Here is a 24,531-nt window from a genome sequence, read left to right as displayed (position 1 = left end):
GGTCCAGTCCGGAACTTACCTCTTCATAGAAGCTGATGAAATTAGTCTGACATGAACGGTCCCTAGTAAACCCATCCTGATACTGGGTCATGAGGTTATTCCTCTTCAGATACTCCAGCATAGCATCCCTTAGAATGCCCTCCAGGATTTTACCCACAGTAGAGGTTAAGCTTACTGGCCTATAATTACCGAGTTCAGTTTTTGCCCCTTTTTTGAATATTGGCACCACATTTGCTATACGCCAGTCCTGTGGTACAGACCCTGTTATTATGGAGTCTTTAAAGATTAAAAATAATGGTCTATCAATGACTGTACTTAGTTCCTGCAGTACTCGGGGGTGTATCCCATCCGGGCCCGGAGATTTATCAATTTTAGTTATTTTTAGACGCCGCTGTACTTCCTGCTGGGTTAAGCAGGTGACATTTAATGGGGAATTTTTATCACTAGTCATTTTGTCTGCCATGGGATTTTCTTTTGTAAATACTGATGAAAAAAAGTCATTTAGCATATTGGCTTTTTCCTCATCCTCATCCACCATTTCACCCAGACTATTTTTAAGGGGGCCAACACTGTCATTTTTTAGTTTCTTACTATTTATATAGTTAAAGAATATTTTGGGATTATTTTTACTCTCTCTGGCAATGAGTCTCTCTGTCTCAATCTTTGCTGCCTTGATTTGCTGGTTTCAGGTCTGGTGAATGTGGAGGCCAGGTCATCTGGCCGTAGCACCCCATCACTCTCGTTCTTGGTCAAATAGCCCTTACACAGCCTGGAGGTGTGTTTGGGGTCATTGTCCTGTTGAAAAATAAATGATGGTCCAACTAAATGCAAACAGATGGAATAGCATGCTGCTGCAAGATGCTGTTGTAGCCATGCTGGTTCAGTATGCCTTCAATTTTGAATAAATCCCCAACAGTGTCCCCAGCAAAGCACCCCCACACCATCACACTTCCTCCTCCATGCTTCACGGTGGTTACCGGGGATGTAGAGTCCATCCGTTCACCTTTTCTGCGTCGCACAAAGACACGGTGGTTGGAGCCAAAGATCTCAAATTTGGACTCGCCAGACCAAAGCACAGATTTCCACTGGTCTAATGTCCATTCCTTGTGTTCTTTAGCCCAAACAAGTCTCCTCTTCTTGTTGCCTGTCCTTAGCAGTGGTTTCCTAGTAGCTATTTTACCATGAAGGCCTGCTGCACAAAGTCTCCTCTTAACAGTTGTTGTAGACATGTGTCTGCTGCTAGAACTCTGTGTGGCATTGACCTGGTCTCTAATCTGAGCTGCTGTTAACCTGCGATTTCTGAGGCTGGTGACTCGGATAAACTTATCCTCAGAAGCAGAGGTGACTCTTGGTCTTCCTTTCCTGGGACGGTCCTCATGTGAGCCAGTTTTTTTTTTTTTTTTTTGTAGCACTTGTGGACACTTTCAAAATTTGCCCAATTTTTCTGACTGACCTTCATTTCTTAAAGTAATGATGGCCACTCGTTTTTCTTTACTTAGCTGTTTTTTTTTTTTCTTGCCATAATACAAATTGTAACAGTCTATTCAGTAGGACTGTGTATCCACCAGACTTCTGCACAACACAACTGATGGTCCCAACCCCATTTATAAGGCAAGAAATCCCACTTATTAAATCTGACAAGGCACACCAGTGAAGTGAAAACCATTCCTGGAAGCTCATCAAGAGAATGCCAAGAGTGTGCAAAGTAGTCATCAAAGCAAAAGGTGGCTACTTTGAAGAACCTAGAATATAAGACACAATTTCAGTTGTTTCACAGTTTAAGTAAATAATTCCACATGTGTTAGTTCATAGTTTTGATGCCTTCAGCGTGAATGTACAATTTTCATAGTCATTTTCAAAATAGATAAAAATCTTTAAATCAGAAGGTGTCCAAACTTTTGGTCTGTACTGTATGCAAATTGCATACATGGGGTCGTGTGACTGATCAGCCGCATGAGAAATTGCATTGCACACTCCTCATTTGGCAGTCTGCTATAACACAGGCAGAATTCTGGTGTATGTAGAAAGCATTACAAATTCACAACATTTTTGCTAAGCAAGGCTGCCCTGAAATGTTACCTGGCAAAGTGGGCAGAGTTGGGAGATGGAGGGGCGGGGCAACCCACAATCATCAAATTTATGATGGATGGCGCCGTTCCTAAAGCTCCTCGAGGCTGGTATGAAAATTGCTGCTCTTGATGAATCTGGGACATAGACTGCAAGAGTCTGCTTCTTAATGTAGTGACTGTAGCTTTAATATGATGGTTATTGAAGACTGAAGCTCGCTTTTTTTTTTTTTTTTTTTACAATGTTGTTACAGGGAATCTGTCAACCCCCACCACCACAATAAAAAAAAAATAAAACGTTAAATTAAGTTAAACACTATTAATATGGGCATACAGGTTATAATCCAAACCTGTACACCTCATAGCTGCGGTCTTCTTCCGGTCTTCTTTTAATCCTTTAATATGAATGAGTTATTCTGAAGTAGCAGTGACTCTCCCGTTCCCATAGAGGGGCGGATGAGGTGCGTAGAATTAGGCTATTGTAGGGCTCAGGTGCGGGGTCCTGGGGTCACCAGTACACGCCACAGGCCACAATGACACTGATGGGAGGGGGGTATGATGATTAAGACTGGAGGCAGGGGTTTCAGCCATGCACGGCACACCCCAAAGACTGGAAGAAATTGTTAACATAAAGGGTTAAACGATGAATTCTCAACAATACCGCGGCTATTGAGGCCTATTACAATGGTTCAATCACCTATATGCCCATATTAATAACTTAAAAATGTCCCAGGGGGTGACAGATTCCCTTTAAAAAAAAAAAAAAAAATGCTCAATGTTTTGCATTATGCTGTGCCATCATTCTTCTTCCCCCCCCCCCCCCTCAAAAAAACTATGAATAAACTGTCAACTGGGTGTTGCTACTCTTGTATGAAACCCCATGTACATGTGATCACATTTCTAATTCATAAGGAACACAAGTGTTTACTGACACGTCAGGGGACTTTTTTATTTTTTTTTCCCAACAGTCTCATGGCCCTGGAAGTAATTGATGTATTTATGTATCTGCACCTCCTTAGTTACATATTAGCTGACTTTTCAGACTAATCCTGTTCAGTTTCAAAAGTGACTAAAATGACTGGGAACTTAGGATCACTCTCATGATTGTACTTTATGTATTGTTTTCCTTTTATATTGGTATATGTATGTATGTATGTGTGTGTGTGTGTGTATATATATATATATATATACACTCACTGGCCACTTTATTAGGTACACCTGTCCAACTTCTTGTTAACACTTAATTTCTAATCAGCCAATCACATGGCGGCAACTCAGTGCATTTAGGCATGTAGACATGGTCAAGACAATCTCCTGCAGTTCAAACCGAGCATCAGTATGGGGAAGAAAGGTGATTTGAGTGCCTTTGAACGTGGCATGGTTGTTGGTGCCAGAAGGGCTGGTCTGAGTATTTCAGAAACTGCTGATCTACTGGGATTTTCACGCACAACCATCTCTAGGGTTTACAGAGAATGGTCCGAAAAAGAAAAAAAATCCAGTGAGCGGCAGTTCTGTGGGCGGAAATGCCTTGTTGATGCCAGAGGTCAGAGGAGAATGGGCAGACTGGTTCGAGCTGATAGAAAGGCAACAGTGACTCAAATCGCCACCCGTTACAACCAAGGTAGGCCTAAGAGCATCTCTGAACGCACAGTGCGTCGAACTTTGAGGCAGATGGGCTACAGCAGCAGAAGACCACACCGGGTACCACTCCTTTCAGCTAAGAACAGGAAACTGAGGCTACAATTTGTACAAGCTCATCGAAATTGGACAGTAGAAGATTGGAAAAACGTTGCTTGGTCTGATGAGTCTCGATTTCTGCTGCGACATTCGGATGGTAGGGTCAGAATTTGGCGTAAACAACATGAAAGCATGGATCCATCCTGCCTTGTATGGAGCATCTTTGGGATGTGCAGCCGACAAATCTGCGGCAACTGTGTGATGCCATCATGTCAATATGGACCAAAATCTCTGAGGAATGCTTCCAGCACCTTGTTGAATCTATGCCACAATGAATTGAGGCAGTTCTGAAGGCAAAAGGGGGTCCAACCCGTTACTAGCATGGTGTACCTAATAAAGTGGCCGGTGAGTGTATATATATATATATATATATATTTTTTTTTTTTTTCATGGCCATAAAGCAATGCTTGTGATAAATATAACCTATTACCTTATAAATCCCCAGCCACTTCGGTGCCTCGACTCTGATTCTGTTCTAATTGTTCTGTAGGAATGATGCGCCAACCACGTATAGGTGACTGCTACAAGCGGTCACTGGCCTCAGAAATAAGGGTAGCATGTGACTGCTGCGTCCAGTCATTGGCTTCAGTGGTCATATGGTTAATGCATCAAAGCAGCAGACCAGTCAATGAAGACTGGTCACCTCTGAAATAGTGGTAGCTGTAACAGGTGTGTAGAAGTGAATTTATCATATTACGGCACTTTAATATTTTAGGAACAATACTTTACTGGATAAGGCTTATGAGACTGATCATCAATGTTTGCAGGTCTGTGAGGGCACCGTCCAGTCTGGGCATAGTAGCCTGTCCATACCTTCAGCTCAAAACTAGGTAACTCTTTAACAGTGCCTAGGTTCTCTGCTCCTTGCTTCCTCTTCCGGACATGTGACTGTTGCAGCTAATTGCCAGTCTCAGAACATCTTGTTCTGCCAGAAGAGGAAGCAAGGGGACCTGGCCACCACTCTGGAGAAGCAGGAGGTGAGCGGGTACACTTATTTTTTTTATTTTTAGAACACGTAGCATTATTTAAAAAAAAAAAAAAAATTGCTGGCCATAAATAACATATCACTTGTAATGTTTGTATTTTTAAACTAGCATTCCGGTTATTTATTTATTCCTTTCTCTTTTAGTCCACAAGAGGAACCATAAAAGATTTCATTGGTTTCAAAGCCAATGATGATGCAGAGGCTCTCCGCAAAGCTATGAAGGGATTGGGTAAGCTTTCTGTGATACATTGTATAAGGTTCTACTGTATTTAAAGGGAAGCTGTCACCCCCAAAATGGAAGGTGAGCTAAGCCCCCGATGTATCCTGAAAGATGAGAAATAGAGGTTAGATTGTACTCACCCAGGGGCGTTCCCGCTGCAGTCCGGTCTGGTGGGCGTCGGTCCGGTCGGGGGCCTCCTATCTTGATAAGATGACGTCCTCTTCTTGTCTTCACGCTCTGGCGCAGGCATACTTTGCCTGCCCTGTTGAGGGCAGAGCAAAGTACTCCTGCGGCGTGAAGACAAGAGGATGTGATCGTAAGAAGATGGGAGGCCCCGGACCGCCACGCCCACCGCAGCGGAACCACCCCTGGGTGAGTATAATCTAACCTCTTTTTCTTATCTTTCAGGATACATTGGGGGCTTATGTACAGCATTACAGAATGCTATAGATAAGCCCCTGATGGCGGTGGGCTTAGCTCACCTTCCATTTTGGGGGTGACAGGTTCCCTTTAAAGGGGGGTTTCATGAACTACTAGTTTTTAGGCCCTTAGTGGGAAAAAAAACACACAAAAATAGGCAGGAAGTTGCTAATTGCTGGCTTAGAGTGGTCATTGACCGCTCCTGCCAGAGATTCTGCTGCTCACATCAATAGAGCAGCTCTTAGGCTATGTGCACACCATGCTGATTTGCTGTGGATCCGCAGCGGATTTTTCCCCGCAGAAACGCTGCAGATCCGCACTGTGATGTACAGTATGTTATTCAATGGGGGAAAAAAAAAGCTGTGCGGAATTGCTGCAGATTTCAAAGAAGTGCATGTCACTACTTTTGTGCGGATCTGCAGCGTTTCTGCACCCCTTCATGTTAAAATTCCGCAGTGGCAAAAACTGCGGCAAATCCGCGGCTGCGGATTCTGCCAGGAGATGCGTATTTTGTGCATAAAATTCTGCACCTCTTTTCTTACATGTGCACATAGCCTTACTCTTCCAGGCTGCTCTGTTGATAGGGAGTGACTGTCGACGGTCAGTCAGCACTCACTCCCTGTCAACGGAGAAGACAGGTGGCTGTTCTGTTAATGTGACGTCAGGGGAAGCCGTAGAATCACTGGCAGGAGCGGATTGCTTTCAACTACCTCACTGTTAGTTCTTAAACCCATAGTAAAATAAAGAAATTGGCTCTCGATAACCCCTTTTTTAATATAGTATAACACTTTGCCATCTTAGCTCTGTAGTTAGAATCAGAGTTTCTATTTGCAGTAATACGCTGTTGTCTGCTAGTCGCACCATTCCGAGTTTTGACTGCCTTGTCTGGTCCCTGTGTGGCATGTGATCAGAGCAGTGTCTGAAGGGGGACAGTTGGCTGCTCATTTTAACAGCCAAGCCAGCCCCATTCTCTTATCACATATCAATCGATGATAATTTTTTGCTTCTATTAACTCAAAGGTACTGATGAAGACACAATTATGAAAATCCTCACCTCAAGAAGCAATGATCAGCGTCAACAAATTGGTGTTGCTTTTAAGACTTTATTTGGCAGGGTAAGATTATTATGGTGCATAGAAAATGAACGCTGTATTTAAAATTGCCTACTGTATATGTCCCATAATAAATGTTGAGCTATCTTTATCAATGGAGTTATACCAGTATTATTCCACAACTTATGACTACAACTGGTGGTCGTGCCTGTCAAATTACCCACTGACTTGTGTACAAACATTCTCCCTTCGTAGTCTGTGTACTCGGCCATATTTCACAACCTGCGGCACTACATTGGGTAACACTGTACACTTTATCTGCATACTTCCAGTATATAAGTAAATGTCTCCCATTTTATAGGCGCACAAAGCATTGCGGTGTGGTGCATGTGTCTCTATAGTTGTGGCCCAGATCATTAATTGGAGGAACCATAGTCCAGTAGTCATGTTTCTCTTTAAAGACAAAAATCAATGAGGTGCAAAAAGTTTCCTCCCTGAAAGTCTTTGGATTTCATTCCCTTCTCCCAACTCTAGTTTTCTGGTGTAATGTGAAAGAAAAATATGTGCAAATGTGGCCTGAACCAGAGTTTAAGACTAATACAGCCTTCCCTTTTTTGCCACTCAACAATTTTCTAAAAAGTTGGTGCTGATTAAAGCAGGTGCAAAACAATAAGTCCTATGATATATACATGTAGCTGAATTCATCACATGGCCACTCTTGCCACAGATAGTATCTGCTATATAGACAGTCCAAAATGTATTTACCTTCTAATCTCAGATTGACATCGGTCTTTAAAGTTTTCCACGTTGTAGGATGACCATAACTTGTACAAAAACAGGCACAGACTGTAGTAGCCATTTGGGGTGACTCTGGATAATGGGAGCCTGTGACAGCTCAAAGCATGGCAATAGAGCAGGGGTGAGCAACTAATTTTCTCTGTCCCCCCCATGACTGCACCACGGAGAGAGGGGATCCGCCCACCAAGGACAGGAAACCTACAGATAAAAAGGCGGTACCTCTCTCCCTCATCAGTTTGGTTTCCTGTCTTTGATGGGAGACCTACAGAAGACATGCCTCATCGTGGGAATTCCGGGGCAATCAGTCCGACTCAGGCAGCGGGGGTCCCCCTGCCTCAGCTGGTGTGGTGACCCGAGGCGCCACCGCTGGGGTCAGCGAGCCTCAAGGGTGTGCGAGGAGAGGTGGCAAGAAGGAACGCCGTCGCGTCTCCAGGTAAGGAAGGAAGAAAAAAAAAAAAAATAGATATGGATGGACCGGGGGCTCCGGGAACCAGCATTTCATGTGTGGCGCCATTTTGTGGGCGGTCCCTCCGTAATTATGTTCTCGGCGGCACTGTGCATGCGTGAGAACCCGTGCGATGTGACGCAATGCACACCTGGGAAACCAGGCACTGCGCAGGTACTTAAACAGCGTGGGCGAGGGGGACAAGTTACCGCTACTTAAAGAAAGCCAGCCCCAGGTCGAACGCTTCCTATGGAGCTCGACCAGTGTCCCCCTGCCATCATGAGCGATCTGGAGGGATCACCCCTATCCAGGTCTTCACCGCAGCCGCTGTAGCAGCAGCAGCAGCAAAAACAGACGCCTCAAAAAGGACACCAGGAAACTACCGGTAAAGGACGCTCAGGATCGCTGCACAGCAAACAGTCCAGCACAGCGTCCCGTACAAGGGATAAGCCAACGCCAGTAAAGACCATCCCCAGCCGGTACTTATGGGTCCCCCAGGTGGTGAGTGATCTTCGTGAATGTTAGAGATTAATAAGGGCCTATATTTGTCTCTTTCCCTAGGAGAAGAAGAGCTTAGGCAAAACTAAGCACAAAGTATGTGCCCCCCCCCACACACACACACCTGGCAAAAGAGGCTGTGCAGTTCATGCGTTCAGCAGACGGTGTGTGAGGGGCTTCCCGGGTTCGCCGCAGACCTCAAAACCCTGATTAAAAAAAAAACAGGTAGAGGAAACATTTAGATCCCTACAAGGAGGGGAAAAAGCTAAGGAAAACCAGGCACAGATCCCCAACACCTGAGTCCAATGACACGGATAGCGAAGTGGGGGACTCAGATACTTCTAATTCTTCCTCTTCATCATCTTCATCTTCCACCGGGGGTCGTAGCTGCTTTCCTATAGAAGAGACGGATAGCCTTGTCAAAGCAGTTAGGAACACTATGGGGCTAATGGACCCTCATCCCAAGAAATCAGTACAGGACATTATGTTCGGGGGTCTTGAGCAAAAAAAGAGGGCCTTTCCGCTTAATGAAAAAATCCTGGCCTTGATTAAAAAAGAGTGGAAAAAACCCATAAGGAAAGCCCTACGCATACCAAAGAGGAAATACCCCTTTGATGACCAGTCTTGATCTTTTTGGGAAGAAGCTCCCAAGCTAGACGTCGCGATCGCCAAAGCGTCAAAAAAATATGCCCTTCCATTCGAGGATATGGGGGTCCTGAAGGATCCCATGGACAAGAAAGCGGACACATTCCTAAAAAGCTCATGGGAAGCAGCTGGGGGAGGGCTAAGGGTATGTGCACACGCTGCGGATCCGCAGCGTTTCCGCAGCTGCGGGTCCACAGCGGTTTCCCATGCGTTTACAGTATGATGTAAACCTATGGGAAACGAAATCCGCAGTGCACATGCTGCGGAAAAAAAGCGCGGAAATGTAGCGGTTTACATGGCCTCATAGAACCCATTCATACAATAAAAACACAAAACGCTTTAATTGTGGATAAAAATGGCCGTGTAGTTTATTTAGGGTTACATAAATTAATTAATCACCAATAAATAAACTCCATAAATTATAAAACCAAAGTACCAAACTTTTCCAATAAACCAATCCACCCAGACATGGGTGATTTTCCCACAATTAAACTACACGACAGTAAAATTACAAGAATTCAGGGGAGGGAGGGTGGGGTCTTCTTTATCTTCTTCCTCTGACAGAATGACCAGATACCACAAAACAGGTGTTTATATATTCAAAAAAAGAGCGGCAAAGCTGCTAACAGCCAATAGAAAACCGTTACAATAGCTGCCAAACATACCAGAAAAAACTGGATAAAACCAGTGTCACACTTTCAGAGATGACTGACCTGACCTTTATTTGACCTTTCTTCTGACAGAAAGTCATATTAAATGACAGGGTCCATGAGGCCATGAGACCCCCGCTATATTTCTTTCAGGTTTACGCGGGGGGGCTAACATTCCGCAGCATGTCAATTCTTTGTGCGGATTCCGCTGCGGGTTTACACCTGCTCCTATAGAAAACTGCAGGTGAAAACCCGCAGCGGAATCTGCGATAAATCCGCAGGAAAAACCGCAGCGGATTTATCAAAACCGCTGCGGAAAATTCCGCAATGGAATCTGCAGCGTGTGCACATGGCCTAAAACCGGCACTGGCTGCAGCGTGCACATCCCGTTCCCTAATGGTCTGGCTTGACCAACTAGAGATTCTGTCAGGACTCTGAACATTTTTTACCTTTTGTGCATTACTGCCCTTTTCCAAGATGGCGTCTTTGGTCTCATGTGCACTGTGTCTTCCTGCTATAAAACTGCACCCCAGCCTTCAGTCTGTGCTAGAGTATTCTGCCTTGCATCCAGCTCCTGACCTCTGATTACTCCCTGGCTATACACCTGCTCCTGTGAACCTGTGTGGTGATTCTGCTGCATACACAAGTTTCCAGTAATCCTCCTTCATCTGCTGTTCGTGTTTACTTCCATCTGCATTTGCTGGACATGTAAGCTGTTTCTGCTTTGCAATAACCTGAGACTATTAACCAGGCCTCCCTGGTTGAGCTAAGATATGATTTGAACTGCCTAATAAGCATATCTATCTGTGCCTGGACTAAGACAAGGATTTATTCGTGTGAAGTATCCTCAAGAATAACTGTGCTTCATAGACTATCTGCTTGATTGCATTTTCCTCTGAAGTTTCCTATAGACTGCTAAGCTGCGTTTATTATTTGCACCAAGTGTTGTGGACTTGAGTTTCTCTCTGCACCTGTTGGAATCACCGTGTGATAATATAGACTTTACCACTTATAAAACTGTGTCCTGTAGTTGTCTTGTTCAACGCAAAGAGTCTCCTGAGTTATCCCCTATAATTATTACAGATTCAGATTTAAAAATGGGTCATCTTGGGACCCTATACTAAACACTTTGCCAGTAATGCGGGGAGCTGCCACGTTCCTAACGGATGCTTCCGCTTACTCAGGCTAGCTGCTAGATCAGCAGCTTTTTCTAACGCGGCTAGGCACGCTCTTTGGCTAAAGTGTTGGCCAGGGGACCTCCCTAGACAAAATCCAAATTATGCACCATCCCCTGCGAAGGAGAATTTTTATTTGGGCCCACTTTAGATGACATCTTGGATAAGGCGGGGGATAGTCATTCCCCATCCTCACTTATCCTTCCTACAGGAGGCCCTTTCGGAACAAGAAGTTCATCCGTAGGAAGCCGGGGAAAAACCAGGATAGATGGGATGATAAGAAAAATAAAAACAAGGGGTTCATGTTCAACAAAAGCCCCACTGACAACAAATAAAGCTGCCCAATGAACTTTTGCCCCAGGTCGGGGGAAGACTTGTCCTTCTTTCTCTCAGCCTGGGAAAAAAATCACCAACAGTCCATGGATACTGGACATAATAAAATCGGGACTAAAACTAAGATTTCGCAAAATTCCTCACCCCTCCTTCATGACAACATCTGAGATCGTCAGCAGAGGAACAGCTTGCGCTAGAACAGGAGATAATGGGACTGGCAGACAAAGCAGTTCTCCTGGAAGTTCCCCTCCAAGAAAGAGAAGGATATTAGTCCCCCCTCTACTTGAGGAAGAAACCAGACTGGTCCTACAGGACAATTATAAATTTGAAAAATCTAAACAAATATCTAAATGTGCAGCCGTTCAAGATGGAAACAGTAAAAACATCAATAAAAGTGGTGTTTCCACTCTGTTTCATGGCAGTCCTAAACTTGAAGGACGCATATTACCACGTCCTCATTCACAAAGACGATCAAAAAATTCCTCAGATTTGCGGTCCACATCGGGGTGGGTGATAAGACATTTCCAATTTGCAGCCCTCCCCTTTGGTCTAGCCTTAGCTCCTTGGGTTTTTACCAAGTTGGTAGCAGAGGTAATGGCCCACCTAAGGGAGCAGAACACCCTAATTGTGCCATATCTCGACGATTTCCTGGTAATTGGCAACTCTTCTCAGCATTGCGAGAGACAAAAAATGTCATGCGCTGGCTGGTGAACTTGGCAAAGTCCAAGTTGATACCATGCCAAGTTCAAGAATATCTGGGTGTCACATTGGACTCTGTCAGGCAGGGTTGCCGCCTTCCTTCCAAAATGCAAAAGATGGCCGGTCTCGTGTCCAGAATGAGGGATCTACTTTCCATATCCCTACGTCAAGCAATGTCCCTCCTGGGGTCCCTGATGCCTTGCATCCCTGCAGTCCAATGGGCTCAACTTCATTCAAGGGAGCTTCAATGGCAAATTCTGTCAGAAAAAGTTTCTCTAGAAGGAAATTTTAGGTCGGTTCAGTTTGTCTCCAAACACAATACTCTCCCTAGATTGGTGGATGTCATGGGACAATCTGTCCCGTGGTGTCCCTTGGGTAACCTCGGTCTCAAAAATAGTGACCACAGATGCAAGTCCCAGTGGGTGGGGGGGCCCATCTGGACGATCTCATAGCGCAAGGGGTCTGGTCAGACAGCCTAAAGGGTGTATCTTCCAACATGAAGGAACTTCTCGCAGTCAAGTTCGCACTTTTAGAGTTCATAGATCCACTTCATTCACATCATGTCAGACAACAGAGTGGTGGTGGCATACCGGAATCACCAGGGGGGTACCCGTTCCCAATCCCTAATGGAGGTGGCAAAATCAATCTTCCAGATAGCGGAAAAGAACCTACAGTCTTTGACAGGCCTTCACATAAAAGGGGTGGACAATCGCAAAGCAGACTTTGAGTCGATCCCGCCTAAAACAAGGGGAATGGGAACTAAACCCGGCCCATTCAACCAAATCTCGGAGAGATGGGGAGAGCCACACATAGACGAATGATCTGAACAAAAAAGTAGACACATTTTGCTCTAGAACACCACTGGGGAACCCAGTAGCATTAGACGCATTCCTGATTCCTTGGAACCACCAGCTGGCTTATGCTTTTCCCCCAATAGCTCTAGTAGCAGTTCTGAAGAAAATTCGGGAGGACAGAGCTCGCATAGTCTTAATAGCTCCATTCTGGCCAAAAAGGCATGGGTTTCCTGGATGAGGAGGATGTCCATCTCAGACCCTTGGGTACTAACGGATATTCTGGATCTCCTCTTCCAGGGGCCAGTACAACATCCGCAGGTTGCAAGTTTACACTTGACAGCCTGGAATTTGAAAGGCAGCTGTTAGAACATAGGGGATTTTCACCAGGGCTGGTATCTACCCTACTACAAAGTAGAAAACCTATTACAACTAAACAATACGGTAAAATCTGGAAAAAGTTCCTGTCATCCTCAGGCGCCATAATAGGTGAAGAGGTTCCCCTGAATGCCTTACTAGAATTCCTGCAAAAGGGGTTGGAGATAGGTCTGGCCACGAGTACCCTAAAAGTCCATATAGCAGCTTTAGGGGCGCTATTCAATTACGACTTGGCAGGGAATCGTTTGACTTCCAGGTTTGTTAGAGCAGCAGGGAGGTCAAGACCTCTGGCCTTGCACAGCACCCCTCAGTGGGATCTAAATCTAGTCCTGACAGCTCTGACTAAATCTCCCTTTGAACCTTTATCAGATGTCCCATTAAAGATGCTATCTCTTAAAACTTCACTATTGATCGCCCTCACCTCAGCACGCAGGGTTAGGCTACTTTCACACTAGCGTCGGGCTCAGCGAAAGCGGCTACTTTGGTAACGTATTTCGGCAGCATAGGTGGGGAATCGGGGTCCACAAAATACATTATTGTAATGCACAGCTCAGGCCCTATTTAACAGTATTTTTATCTCATACGGAAAAAACGGGGTGACAGGTTCCCTTTAATATTGAGCTGAATTAAGTATGCTGACATCCCTCTATATATCATTTGAACCCAAGTATACTGTAAGAGCCCCACACAGCCTACGCCCTACCCCCCACATGGGATGCCCCCATAGCCTCCTCATGCCCACCCAAACATCCCATACATATGGAAAAAAAATAACACCACATACTCACCTTGGTCCTGTTTCCCAGCGCTCTGCTGCTCTCCCTGCCTCAGGTGCACTGACTCTCCACAGTACACAGCTGACGCGATGAAATGATGTAATTGCGTCCGCTGTTTCACATGCTGATTGGTGGAGGAAGTGGTCAGAGGCCCCTCCTCCACCAAGGAAGTCAGCGCAGGTGGAGCTAGCTGGCGGGTGGGCACGGTGTGGCCTGTGGACCTCTGCTTTCCAGGCCCACGGCTGTCTTTTTCTGCGGGCTGGGATGAGGCAGCCAGAAGGACGGATGTGGCCCAAGGGCCGCACTTTGCCCAGGTCTGCTATAGAGTGATGAAGAGAAGGCTAAAAATCCGTAAAGAAATTCAACAGATGGTGGTTGATAGCGCAGCAATGATGAAGAAAAAAATACTGGTTACCATCAGTTTACACTCCAACATAGGTTATGGTTGCTTACACATTACCAAGGATGTATTTGCATTAACTAACTTGAATGGGGTTGGATATAGTCTTGGGAGACCTCCGTGTGATACACGACTTTTTGCTTTTGTAGAAGTGATCATAATTTTTCTGATAAACAAAAAATCAAGGGCACTTGATAAACTTAATTTCAATGGAAGTAATAAGGATGTGCTTGCTTTTTCTTGGACTACTTCTGCATTTTGACTAGTGTTTGTTAAAAATGTTGCAGAGTAATTTGTCATGTTGCTCATATGAGGCTGTGCTTGCCTAGTTATTAAATGGTTAATAACCATTTAATGGTTTGTCTTCTACTATTATATTGATTTAATATCAGATTGGTTGGGCTGTTCCCGAAGTTCAGTTGCAGAACCGCAAGGCCACATTCACACGTTCTGTGTTCACCCACTCCTGATTTTGGCTTACAAATGCACAAGTGGTGCTATGTTTCTATTGGCTTTCTAGTTTTGGCTTACAGATACTGATGTAAAATACTGACCTAAGTGTGTTGTCCACTCCATTATAAGACCTTCTAAAGACCAGATGTTGCGTTTATTTATTTGTCATTATTTGCAAAACCATAGTATTCAAAAGGATTTGTGACTGTGTGCACAATTTCTAGAGTACTGCTGCAGGTGCATTTTGTTTAATCTATTTTATTATATGATATATTTTTAACAATATTGTATTTGTAATGCAACAGGATCTTGTTGACGACCTAAAATCCGAACTTACTGGGAAACTTGAGAATGTGATAATTGCACTAATGACTCCATCCAATCTGTATGATGCATATGAACTCCGACATGCTATCAAGGTACGTAGCTTACTCCTTAGAGGGAACTTACACCCTCAGTGGTGTATTCATTCACCTAAACAGTTTGGAGCACTTCCCTTCTACACCACTAAACAATGTTACTGTATCTGTTATTCTTGAGGACAAAAACCCATCCGGATGCATAAGTGTGTAAACTCCGACGTTTTGTTGGCAAAATTAAAAAGACAAACCTATTTGTGTGTACCTGGATTTACCATTCTATCTACCCACCAGCAGCATGGAATGTCCACAACTCCCTTTTCATGTGAAATTTCTGGTCTAAGGAGCCGTGGGCCTGCAGCAGCTGGGATACTATGCCTTAACACTGTGTGAACACCACTTTATCAGATTAGCATAACCTTTTTTAATCTTTAATTGTTAGCCCAGATGGTCTTTTCTCTGCTCCCTAGTTTTATATCACTGTATCTGTTATGGCAGACAATTTTAAAATCTTGCAGCACAGAGTATAATCTGTGATTATAAATTTCCAAGACTAAACACTGAAGACCAACTACAGATTTTAATCTATCCTACCTGTACTAAAGAATCTGTCAGCGGGATTTCACCAAACTATTTATATGTGGATGTAGCTCTTTCAAAGAAAAAGTTGAACAATACATTTACATGTCCAGTCTGTTACTGAGAAAACGTCTTTTGAATTGATATGCAAATGAGGCTAAAGAACTGTGGTAGATCTGAAGCCTCTGTCACTACAGCTCTATGCCCGACACTGCTTCTTTCTGCTTGACTGACTGCTCCTTTGTCTGAGGTTTATGTGCATTATGAAACGGATCAGTTGAAAAACTGAACATGCACTAAAAACTGCAACACATGACACATTCAGTCAGTTTATGGTGTTTTTTTTTGTTAAAATTTAGGTCTATAGGTTGAATGACCTTTCACGCCTTTGTTCACTTCTGCCACAAATACAAGCAAAGAATCCTAACAATGTACCTTTTCAGGGTTATAAAACCATTCTGAATCTAATAATGAATTGCTTGTTGTGACCAGTCCTGGTGTACATTAAGGGATTATTCCATCCAAAAAAATTTTCTTGTGCAGTTTTGGATTTGTTTTTGTACTATGTTTCTTTTAAAAATGTGATCAATCCATGAAGATTAGAAAATTATTGTATGATACTTGTCCGACGACTCCCTAAACTATGATTTCCTCTTTGAGTGAAGACTTTCTTTGTAAGAAACTTCTTGACGTATATTGTGTGTGTATACAGTGGGTACGGAAAGTATTCAGACCCATTTAAATTTTTCACTTTGTTTTATTGCAGCCATTTGGTAAATTCAAAAAAAGTAAATTTTTTTTCTCATTAATAAACATTCTGCCCCCCATATTCACTGAAAAAAAACAAAACAATGTAGAAATGTCTGCAAATTTACTAAAGAACTGAAATATCACATGATCATAAGTATTCAGACCCTTTGCTCAGACACTCATATTTAAGTCACATGCTGTCTATTTCCTTGTTATCCTCCTTGAGATGGTTCTACTCCTGTCATGTCGGACTCTGTTCAGACCAGGTCGTTCGACAGACAGCGGTAATTCCGCTTTTGACCACTATTTGCTCATTGGCGTCGGCTAGATTTTATCTAGCTGTTCTGGGGTTAATTTACCTGATCCTCGGATTGGAAGCTGGGCCATGCCCATTGCCTTTAAATAGTTCTCCTGATCATTGGGCGTCGCCGATTATAGCTTCTGTCTTGTGCGTTGTTATCTCGGTCTGGAGTGGAGAGCTGGTTGTTGGAGATTCGTTGCTTGTGGTGTATTTTCCTTTGTCTTATTTACTCCTTCCTATATTTGTATTTATTTTGCCCTTCACATTTATAGTGAATACCTGAGTGACTGCGGCGTGGTGTATATTTTCCTTTATCCTTGTCTGTGCTAACCGTGAGTATTGGTGTATTACCTCTTCACTGGGTGGTGGGCAGAGGTTTCAGCCTAGGGTTGAAACAGGGTGAGGTTCGAGGCCTGGACATGCACACCATCAGTGTAAACTCCAGGTAGAGGGTCAGTCAGGATTTCCCTAGTCTGAGGGAAATTGCAGGGGCCCGGGTTATTAGCTCTCGCTCACCTAGTCTCCCTGACAACTCCTTCATTGGAGGCCAGCTGTGTTTAATTAAAGTGATAGGACTTGATTTGGAAAGGCACACACCTGTCTATATAAGACCTCACAGTGCATGTCAGACCAAATGAGAATCATGAGGTCAAAGGAACTGGCCAAGGAGCTCAGAGACAGAATTGTGGCAAGGCACAGATCTGGCCAAGTTTACAACAGAATTTCTGCAGTACTCAAGGTTCCTAAGAGCACAGTGGTCTCCATAATCCTTAAATGGAAGAAGTTTGGGACCACCAGAAGTCTTCCTAGACCTGGCCGTCCAGACAAGCTGAGCAATCGTGGGAGAAGAGCCTTGCTGAGAGAGGTAAAGAAGAACCCCAAGATCACTGGCTGAGCTCCAGAGATGCAGTAGGGAGATGGGAGAAAGTTCCACAAAGTCAACTATCACTGCGACCCTCCACCAGTCAGGCCTTTATGGCAGAGTAGCCTGACTGAAGCCTCTCCTCAGTGCAAGACATACGAAAGCCCGCATAGTTTGCTAAAAAAAAACAAACATGAAGGGCTCCCAGACTATGAGAAATAAGATTCTATGGTTTGAGACGAAGATAGACCTTTTTGGTGATAATTTTAAGTGGTATGTGTGGAGAAAACCAGGCACTGCTCATCACCTGCCTAATACAATCCCAACAGTGAAACATGGTTGTGGCAGCATCATTCTATGGGGGTGTTTTTCAGCTGCATGGACTGGACAAATGGTTGTCATTGAAGGAAACATGAATGCAGCCAAGTACAGAGAGATCCTGGATGAAAACCTTCCAGAGTGCTCTGGACCTCAGAGTTGGCCGAAGGTTCACCTTCTAACAAGACACACAGCTAAAATAACAAAGGAGTGAAATCAGAACAACTGTGACCATTCTTGACTGGCCCAGCCAGAGCGCTGACCTAAACCTAATTGAGCATCTCTGAAGATACCTGAAAATGGCTGTCCACCAACGTTCACCATCCAACCTGATGGAACTGGAGAGGATCTGCAAGAATAAATGGCAGAGGATCCCCAAATCCAGGTGTGAAAAACTTGTTGCATCATTCCCAAGAAGACTCATGGCTGTACTAGCTCAAAAGGGTGCTTCTACTCAATACTGAGCAAAGGGTCTGAATACTTATGGCCATGTGATATTTCAGTTTCTCTTTTTTTTTTTTTTTTTTATTAATTTTGCAAAAATTTACTACATTTCTGTTTTTTAGTCAAGATGGGGTGCAGAGTGTACATTAATGAGTAACTTTTTTGAATTTACCAAATGGCTGCAGTGAAACAGTGAAAAAATTTAAAGGGGTCTGAATACTTTCTGTACCCACTGTATATAACTACAAGTCATTAAGGTGACGAGTAAGTTTGTGGCATATGGTGCGCCGCAGTTCATCATGTGTAGTAGGGTGGGAAGGGGGCCTAACTCCACTCATTTGGTGTGTAACAGTCTCGCATACAGAGTCTGCTCCATTACCAGTAGATCTGACTGCCGCAGTTTAACCCCGGAGATACCATGGTCAGGGTTGCCATCTGTCTAGAAATCTTAGGACTGTAAAATAAAAAATTAGGTACTTTTTTTCACTCTGTATTTAAAAATAAATAAATAAATAAAATTATATTCATTCATTCATTCATTCATTCATTCATTCATTCATGTTTGCTAAAGGAACTTGTATAGATTGCGGTATTTAATCATTATTTTACAGTTTTCAGTGAATGCAGCTGATGTCTTCATATCAGAATTTTGGTATTTGGATATGTATCAGTTATAATCACAATGATTTATGGATTTCCAATGTGTCCGTAAAAAAGAAAATACAGTCAAACTGGCAACTATGGCCATAGTGAACAGTCACCATGGCATAGAAATGCTCAGTCTATTTAGATGTACACCACTGCTTCAATGTCATACTTTTTTTAAAATAAATTACTATTGCTATCTTTGTGCTGTTAACCTGTAGATAGAAACATATTAAAATTTGAGATTCCTCAGTGATGTGTGTATGTGTGTATATACATACATACATACATACATACATACATACATACATACATACATACATACATACATACATACATACATACATACATACATACATACATACATACATACAAGATTGTGGCCCGATTCTAACGCATCGGGTATTCTAGAATATGCATCATGTCCCCGTAGTATATAGACAATGATGATTCCAGAATTCACGGCAGACTGTGCCCGTCGCTGATTGGTCGAGGCAACCTTTATGACATCATCGTCACCATGGCAACCATTATGACATCTACGTCGATACTGTGCCTGTCGCTGATTGGTTGAGGCCTGGCGGCAGACTGTGCCCATCGCTGATTGGTCGAGGCAACCTTTATGACATCATCGTCGCCATGCTGTGTCTGTCTCTGATTGGTCGAGGCCTGGCGGCCTCGACCAATCAGACGCAGGATTTCCAGGACAGACAGACATATTTATTTTTTTATTTATTTTATTTTTTTTTTTAATGGCTAACTGGAAGTATAACAAATGGCAAGCTTCTGAGACCACTCAGGACTTTGTAAGACTTAGTAACTATACTTGCCTGATGAGACCTGAGTAACCTCGAAACCTTGCACTGAAATCTGGTTATGTATCCCCTATCTTTAGTGTTTCTATTGGAACAATTAGTCACATATATGCATATGATAGAGCTGCAATTTTAATTTTTATAGACCTTTTTTTATTTTGGACAAGTTCTAATGTGTATTATTATTAGATGTTGTATTATGTTCCATGTTTTCCAGGGTGCTGGCACTGATGAGAAAGTGCTCATTGAAATTCTTGCTTCAAGAACTCCAGCTGAAATCAGTCATATCAAAAAAGTTTATAGAGAAGGTACTGACTAACTGCTCTTGCACATTGAAATATATATCTATATAGATCTTTTATTTATTTATTTGGGTGAAAAACTGTTATTATTATTATTTTTTAGCTCCATTAATTCCATGGTGCTGTACATGAGAAAGGGGTTGCATACAGGGTTATAAATCGTTTACAGTAAACAAGTTTACAGTGACAGACTGGTACAGAGGGGAGAGAGGACCCTGTCCTTGCGGACTTACATTCTATGGGATAATGGGGAAGAGACAGAAGGTTGGAGGTGTAGCAGCTCTGGTGGTGAGGCGGCGGCTCTGGCGATGGCAAGGTGGCAGAATGGTTATTGCAGGCTTTCTTGAAGAGATGGGGTTTTCAAGTTCCGTCTGAAGGATCCGAGGGTGGTGGATAGTCGGACGTGTTGAGGCATGGAATTCCAGAGGATGGGGGATATTCGGGAGAAATCTTGGAGGCGGTTGTGTGAGGAACGAATAAGTGTGGAGGAGAGTAGGAGGTCTTGGGAGGATCGGAGATTAGTTCAGAGATATAGGGAGGGGACAGTTTGTGGATGGCTTTGTAGATCAGTGTTGGTAGTTTGAACTGGATTCGTTCAGGAATTGGGAGCCAGAGGAGGGATTTGCAGAGGGGAGAAGCAGGGGAGTAGCGAGGAGAGGTGGATTAGCCGGGCAGCAGAGTTGAGGACAGACTGGAGTGGTGCAAGAGTTAGCGGGGAGGCCACAGAGGACGGTGTTGCAGGAGATAAGGGCATGCACAAGAGTCTTAGTAGATTGTGGGGTGAGGAAGGGACGGATTCTGGCAATATTTTTGAGTTGGAGGTGGCAAGAGTTTGAACGTGCGGCTTGAAGGACAAGGCAGAGTCGAGAGTTACCCCGAGGCAGCAGATTTCAGGTGCGGGAGAGAACGTGATGCAGTTTACCATAATAGATAGATAAGGTAGGGGGGCTACATGAGATGGGGGAAATATGAGTTCCGTTTTGTCTACTTTGAGTGAGTTTTAGGTAGCGAGAGGTGAAGGAGGATATGGCTGACAGACACTCTGGCTCAGATGTCGCCTCTCTTCTGTCCAGAATCCCAGATAGGTAGATCTGAGTGTCGTCCGCATACAGGTGGTACTGGAAGCCATGGGACTTTGAGTTGCCCTAGGCCAAGGGTATAGATGGAAAAAAGTAGGGGCCCTAGGACAGAGCCTTGAGGGACTCCAACAGAGAGAGGGCGGGATGAGGAGGTAGTGTGGGAGTGGGAAACGCTAAATGTGCGGTCGGAAAGGTATGAGTCAATCCAGGACAGGGCAAGGTCTTTGTGCCAAGGGAAGAAAGAATTTGTAGCAGTAGGCAGTGAGTGACTGTGTCGAAAGCAGAAGACAGCTCAAGGAGGAGGATGGAGAACTGTCTGTTAGCTTTGGCTGTGAGTAAGTCATTAGTAATTTTTGTCAGGGCAGCTTCTGTGGAGTGGTGGGGGCGGAAGCCAGATTGGAGGTTGTCAAGAAGAGAGTTAGATGAGGTGGGAGGAAATTTGAGCATGGACATGCTGCTCAAGGAGTTTTGAAGCAAATGAAAGCAGTGATAAGTGGCGGTAGCTGGGCATAGCAGTTGGTTCAAGGTTAGTTTTTTTTGAGGATGGGTGTGATGGTGGCATGTTTGAAGGTGCAGGGGAAGGTACCAGAAGATAGCGATAGGTTGAAGAGATGGGTTAGGGCTGGAATAAGCGTGTTAGTGAGGTTGGGGAGCAGGTGGGAAGGCATGGGGTCAAGTGCACAGGTGGTGAGGTGTGATTTGGAAAAGAGGCGAGTAAGCTCTCCTTCAGTGATGTTGGAGAGGGAGGTTATTAGGGAAGGGCAGAGGTCTGGTATATGGAGTGGTTGGGGTGGTGGAACAGTTGGGGTTTGCCTTGTTTGGTTGATCTTGTTTTTGAAGTAGGTGGCAAAGTCATCGGAGGGGAGTTGGAGGTGGCAGTGGTGGGCGGAGGAGGGAGTTAAATGTGTTGAACAGTACTATGAGAGACAATTACCTTTCACAACTGGTTCAGGACCCAACAAGAAGGGGGGCACTGCTAGACCTAATATTAACCAACAGGCCAGACCGCATATCAAATATAAGGGTTGGGGGTCACTTGGGGAATAGTGATCACAAAATAAGTTTTCATGTCTCCTTTAATAAGATGTGTAGTAGAGGGGTGACAATGACACTAAACTTCAGGAGGGCAAATTTCCAACGGATGAGCGGATCTTGGTGCAATTAACTGGGACGATATCCTGAGACATAAAAGTACACAAAGAAAATGGGAGACGTTTATTAGTATCCTGGATAGGACCTGTGCACAGTATATACCGTATGGGAATAAACATACTAGAAATAAGAGGAAACCAATATGGCTAAATAAAGCTGTAAGGGGTGCAATAAGTGACAAAAAGAAAGCATTTAGAGAATTAAAGGAAGTAGGTAGTGAGGAGGCATTAAATAAATACAAAAAATTAAATAAATTCTGTAAAAAGCAAATCAAGGCAGCAAAGATTGAGACCGAGAGACTCATTGCCAGAGAGAGTAAAAATAATCCCAAAATATTCTTTAACTACATAAATAGTAAGAAACTAAAAAATGATAGTGTTGGCCCCCTTAAAAATAGTCTGGGTGAAATGGTGGATGAGGAAAAAGCCAATATGCTAAATGACTTTTTTTAATCAGTATTTACAAAAGAAAATCCCATGGCAGCCAATATGACTAGTGATAAAAATTCCCAATTAAATGTTACCTGCTTAACACAGCAGGAAGTACGGCGGCGTCTAAAAATCACAAAAATTGACAAATCTCTGGGCCCGGATGGGATACACCCCCGATTACTGCAGGAATTAAGTACAGTCATTGATAGACCATTATTTTTAATCTTTAAAGAGTCCATAATTAACATGGTCTGTACCACAGGACTGGCGTATAGCAAATGTGGTGCCAATATTCAAAAAGGGGACAAAAACTGAACTCGGAAATTATAGGCCAGTAAGCTTAACCTCTACTGTGGGTAAAATCCTGGAGGGCATTCTAAGGGATGCTATACTGGAGTATCTGAAGAGGAATAACCTCATGACCCAGTATCAGCATGGGTTTACTAGGGACCGATCATGTCAGACTAATTTCATCAGCTTCTATGAAGAGGTAAGTTCCGGACTGGACCAAGGGAACCCAGTAGATGTAGTGTATATGGACTTTTCAAAAGCTTTTGATACGGTGCCACACAAAAGGTTGATACATAAAATGAGAATAATGGGGATAGGGGAAAATATGTGCAAGTGGGTTGAGAGCTGGCTCAGGGATAGGAAACAAAGGGTGGTTATTAATGGAGCACACTCGGACTGGGTCTCGGTTAATAGTGGGGTACCACAGGGGTCAGTATTGGGCCCTCTTCTTTTTAACATATTTATTAATGACCTTGTAGGGGGCATTCAGAGTAGAATTTCAATATTTGCAGATGACACTAAACTCTGCAGGGTAATCAATACAGAGGAGGACAATTTTATATTACAGGATGATTTATGTAAACTAGAAGCTTGGGCTCATAAATGGCAAATGAGCTTTAATGGGGATAAATGTAAGGTCATGCACTTGGGTAGAAGTAATAAGATGTATAACTATGTGCTTAATTCTAAAACTCTGGGCAAAACCGTCAATGAAAAAGACCTGGGTGTGTGGGTGGATGACAAACTCATATTCAGTGGCCAGTGTCAGGCAGCTGCTACAAAGGCAAATTAAAATAATGGGATGCATTAAAAGAGGCATAGAGATGCTCATGAGGAGAACATAATTTTACCTCTATACAAGTCACTAGTTCGACCACACTTAGAATACTGTGCACAGTTCTGGTCTCTGGTGTATAAGAAAGACATAGCTGAACTAGAGCGGGTGCAGAGAAGAGCGACCAAGGTTATTAGAGGACTGGGGGGTCTGCAATACCAAGATAGGTTATTACACTTGGGGCTATTTAGTTTGGAAAAACGAAGGCTAAGGGGTGATCTTATGTTAATGTATAAATATGAGGGGACAGTACAAAGACCTTTCTGATTATCTTTTTAATTATAGACCGGTGACAGGGACAAGGGGGCATCCTCTACGTCTGGAGGGAAAAAAGGTTTAAGCATAATAACAGAGGCGGATTCTTTACAGTAAGAGCAGTGAGACTATAGAACTCTCTGCCGTATGATGTAATGAGTGATTCATTACTTAAATTTAAGAGGGGACTGGATACCTTTCTGGAAAAGTATAATGTTACAGGGTATATATATTAGATTCCTTGATAAGGCGTTGATCCAGGGAACTAGTCTGATTGCTGTATGTGGGGTCGGGAAGGAATTTTTTTCCCCATGGTGGAGCTTACTCTTACCACATGGGTTTTTTTTGCCTTCCCCTGGATCAACATGTTAGGGCATGTTAGGCTATGGGTTGAACTAGATGGACTTAAAGTCTTCCTTCAACCTTAATAACTATGTAACTATGAAAGGCAAGTAAAGTTAGAATACAGTGATTACATTACAGTGCATGAAAATCTCTACAATTTTTTTGGCCTCATTTGCATATGAATATCCATTTTGAGGTAGCTTTATTTGAATATGCTGTCCTATGCCTGGACAGTGCATCTAATTCA

General features: G+C 43.5%; 1 protein-coding gene across 1 annotated transcript in view; it reads left to right on the top strand.

Moving 5' to 3' along the window:
- ANXA5 (annexin A5) overlaps positions 1 to 24,531 on the top strand; it is a 71,029-nt gene that overhangs the window by 25,727 nt on the left and 20,771 nt on the right. The window contains exons 3-6 of the mRNA XM_077279034.1: positions 4,933 to 5,017; positions 6,449 to 6,543; positions 14,827 to 14,940; positions 19,812 to 19,902. Of these exons, the coding sequence (XP_077135149.1) occupies positions 4,933 to 5,017; positions 6,449 to 6,543; positions 14,827 to 14,940; positions 19,812 to 19,902 (385 nt within the window). The remainder of the gene's footprint in view (positions 1 to 4,932; positions 5,018 to 6,448; positions 6,544 to 14,826; positions 14,941 to 19,811; positions 19,903 to 24,531) is intronic.

Source organism: Ranitomeya variabilis, chromosome 1 (genome assembly GCF_051348905.1).
Source record: "Ranitomeya variabilis isolate aRanVar5 chromosome 1, aRanVar5.hap1, whole genome shotgun sequence".
NCBI lineage: Eukaryota > Metazoa > Chordata > Amphibia > Anura > Dendrobatidae > Ranitomeya > Ranitomeya variabilis.
Note: the sequence above shows the minus strand (reverse complement) of the source record. Positions and strands in the feature narration are given on the sequence as shown.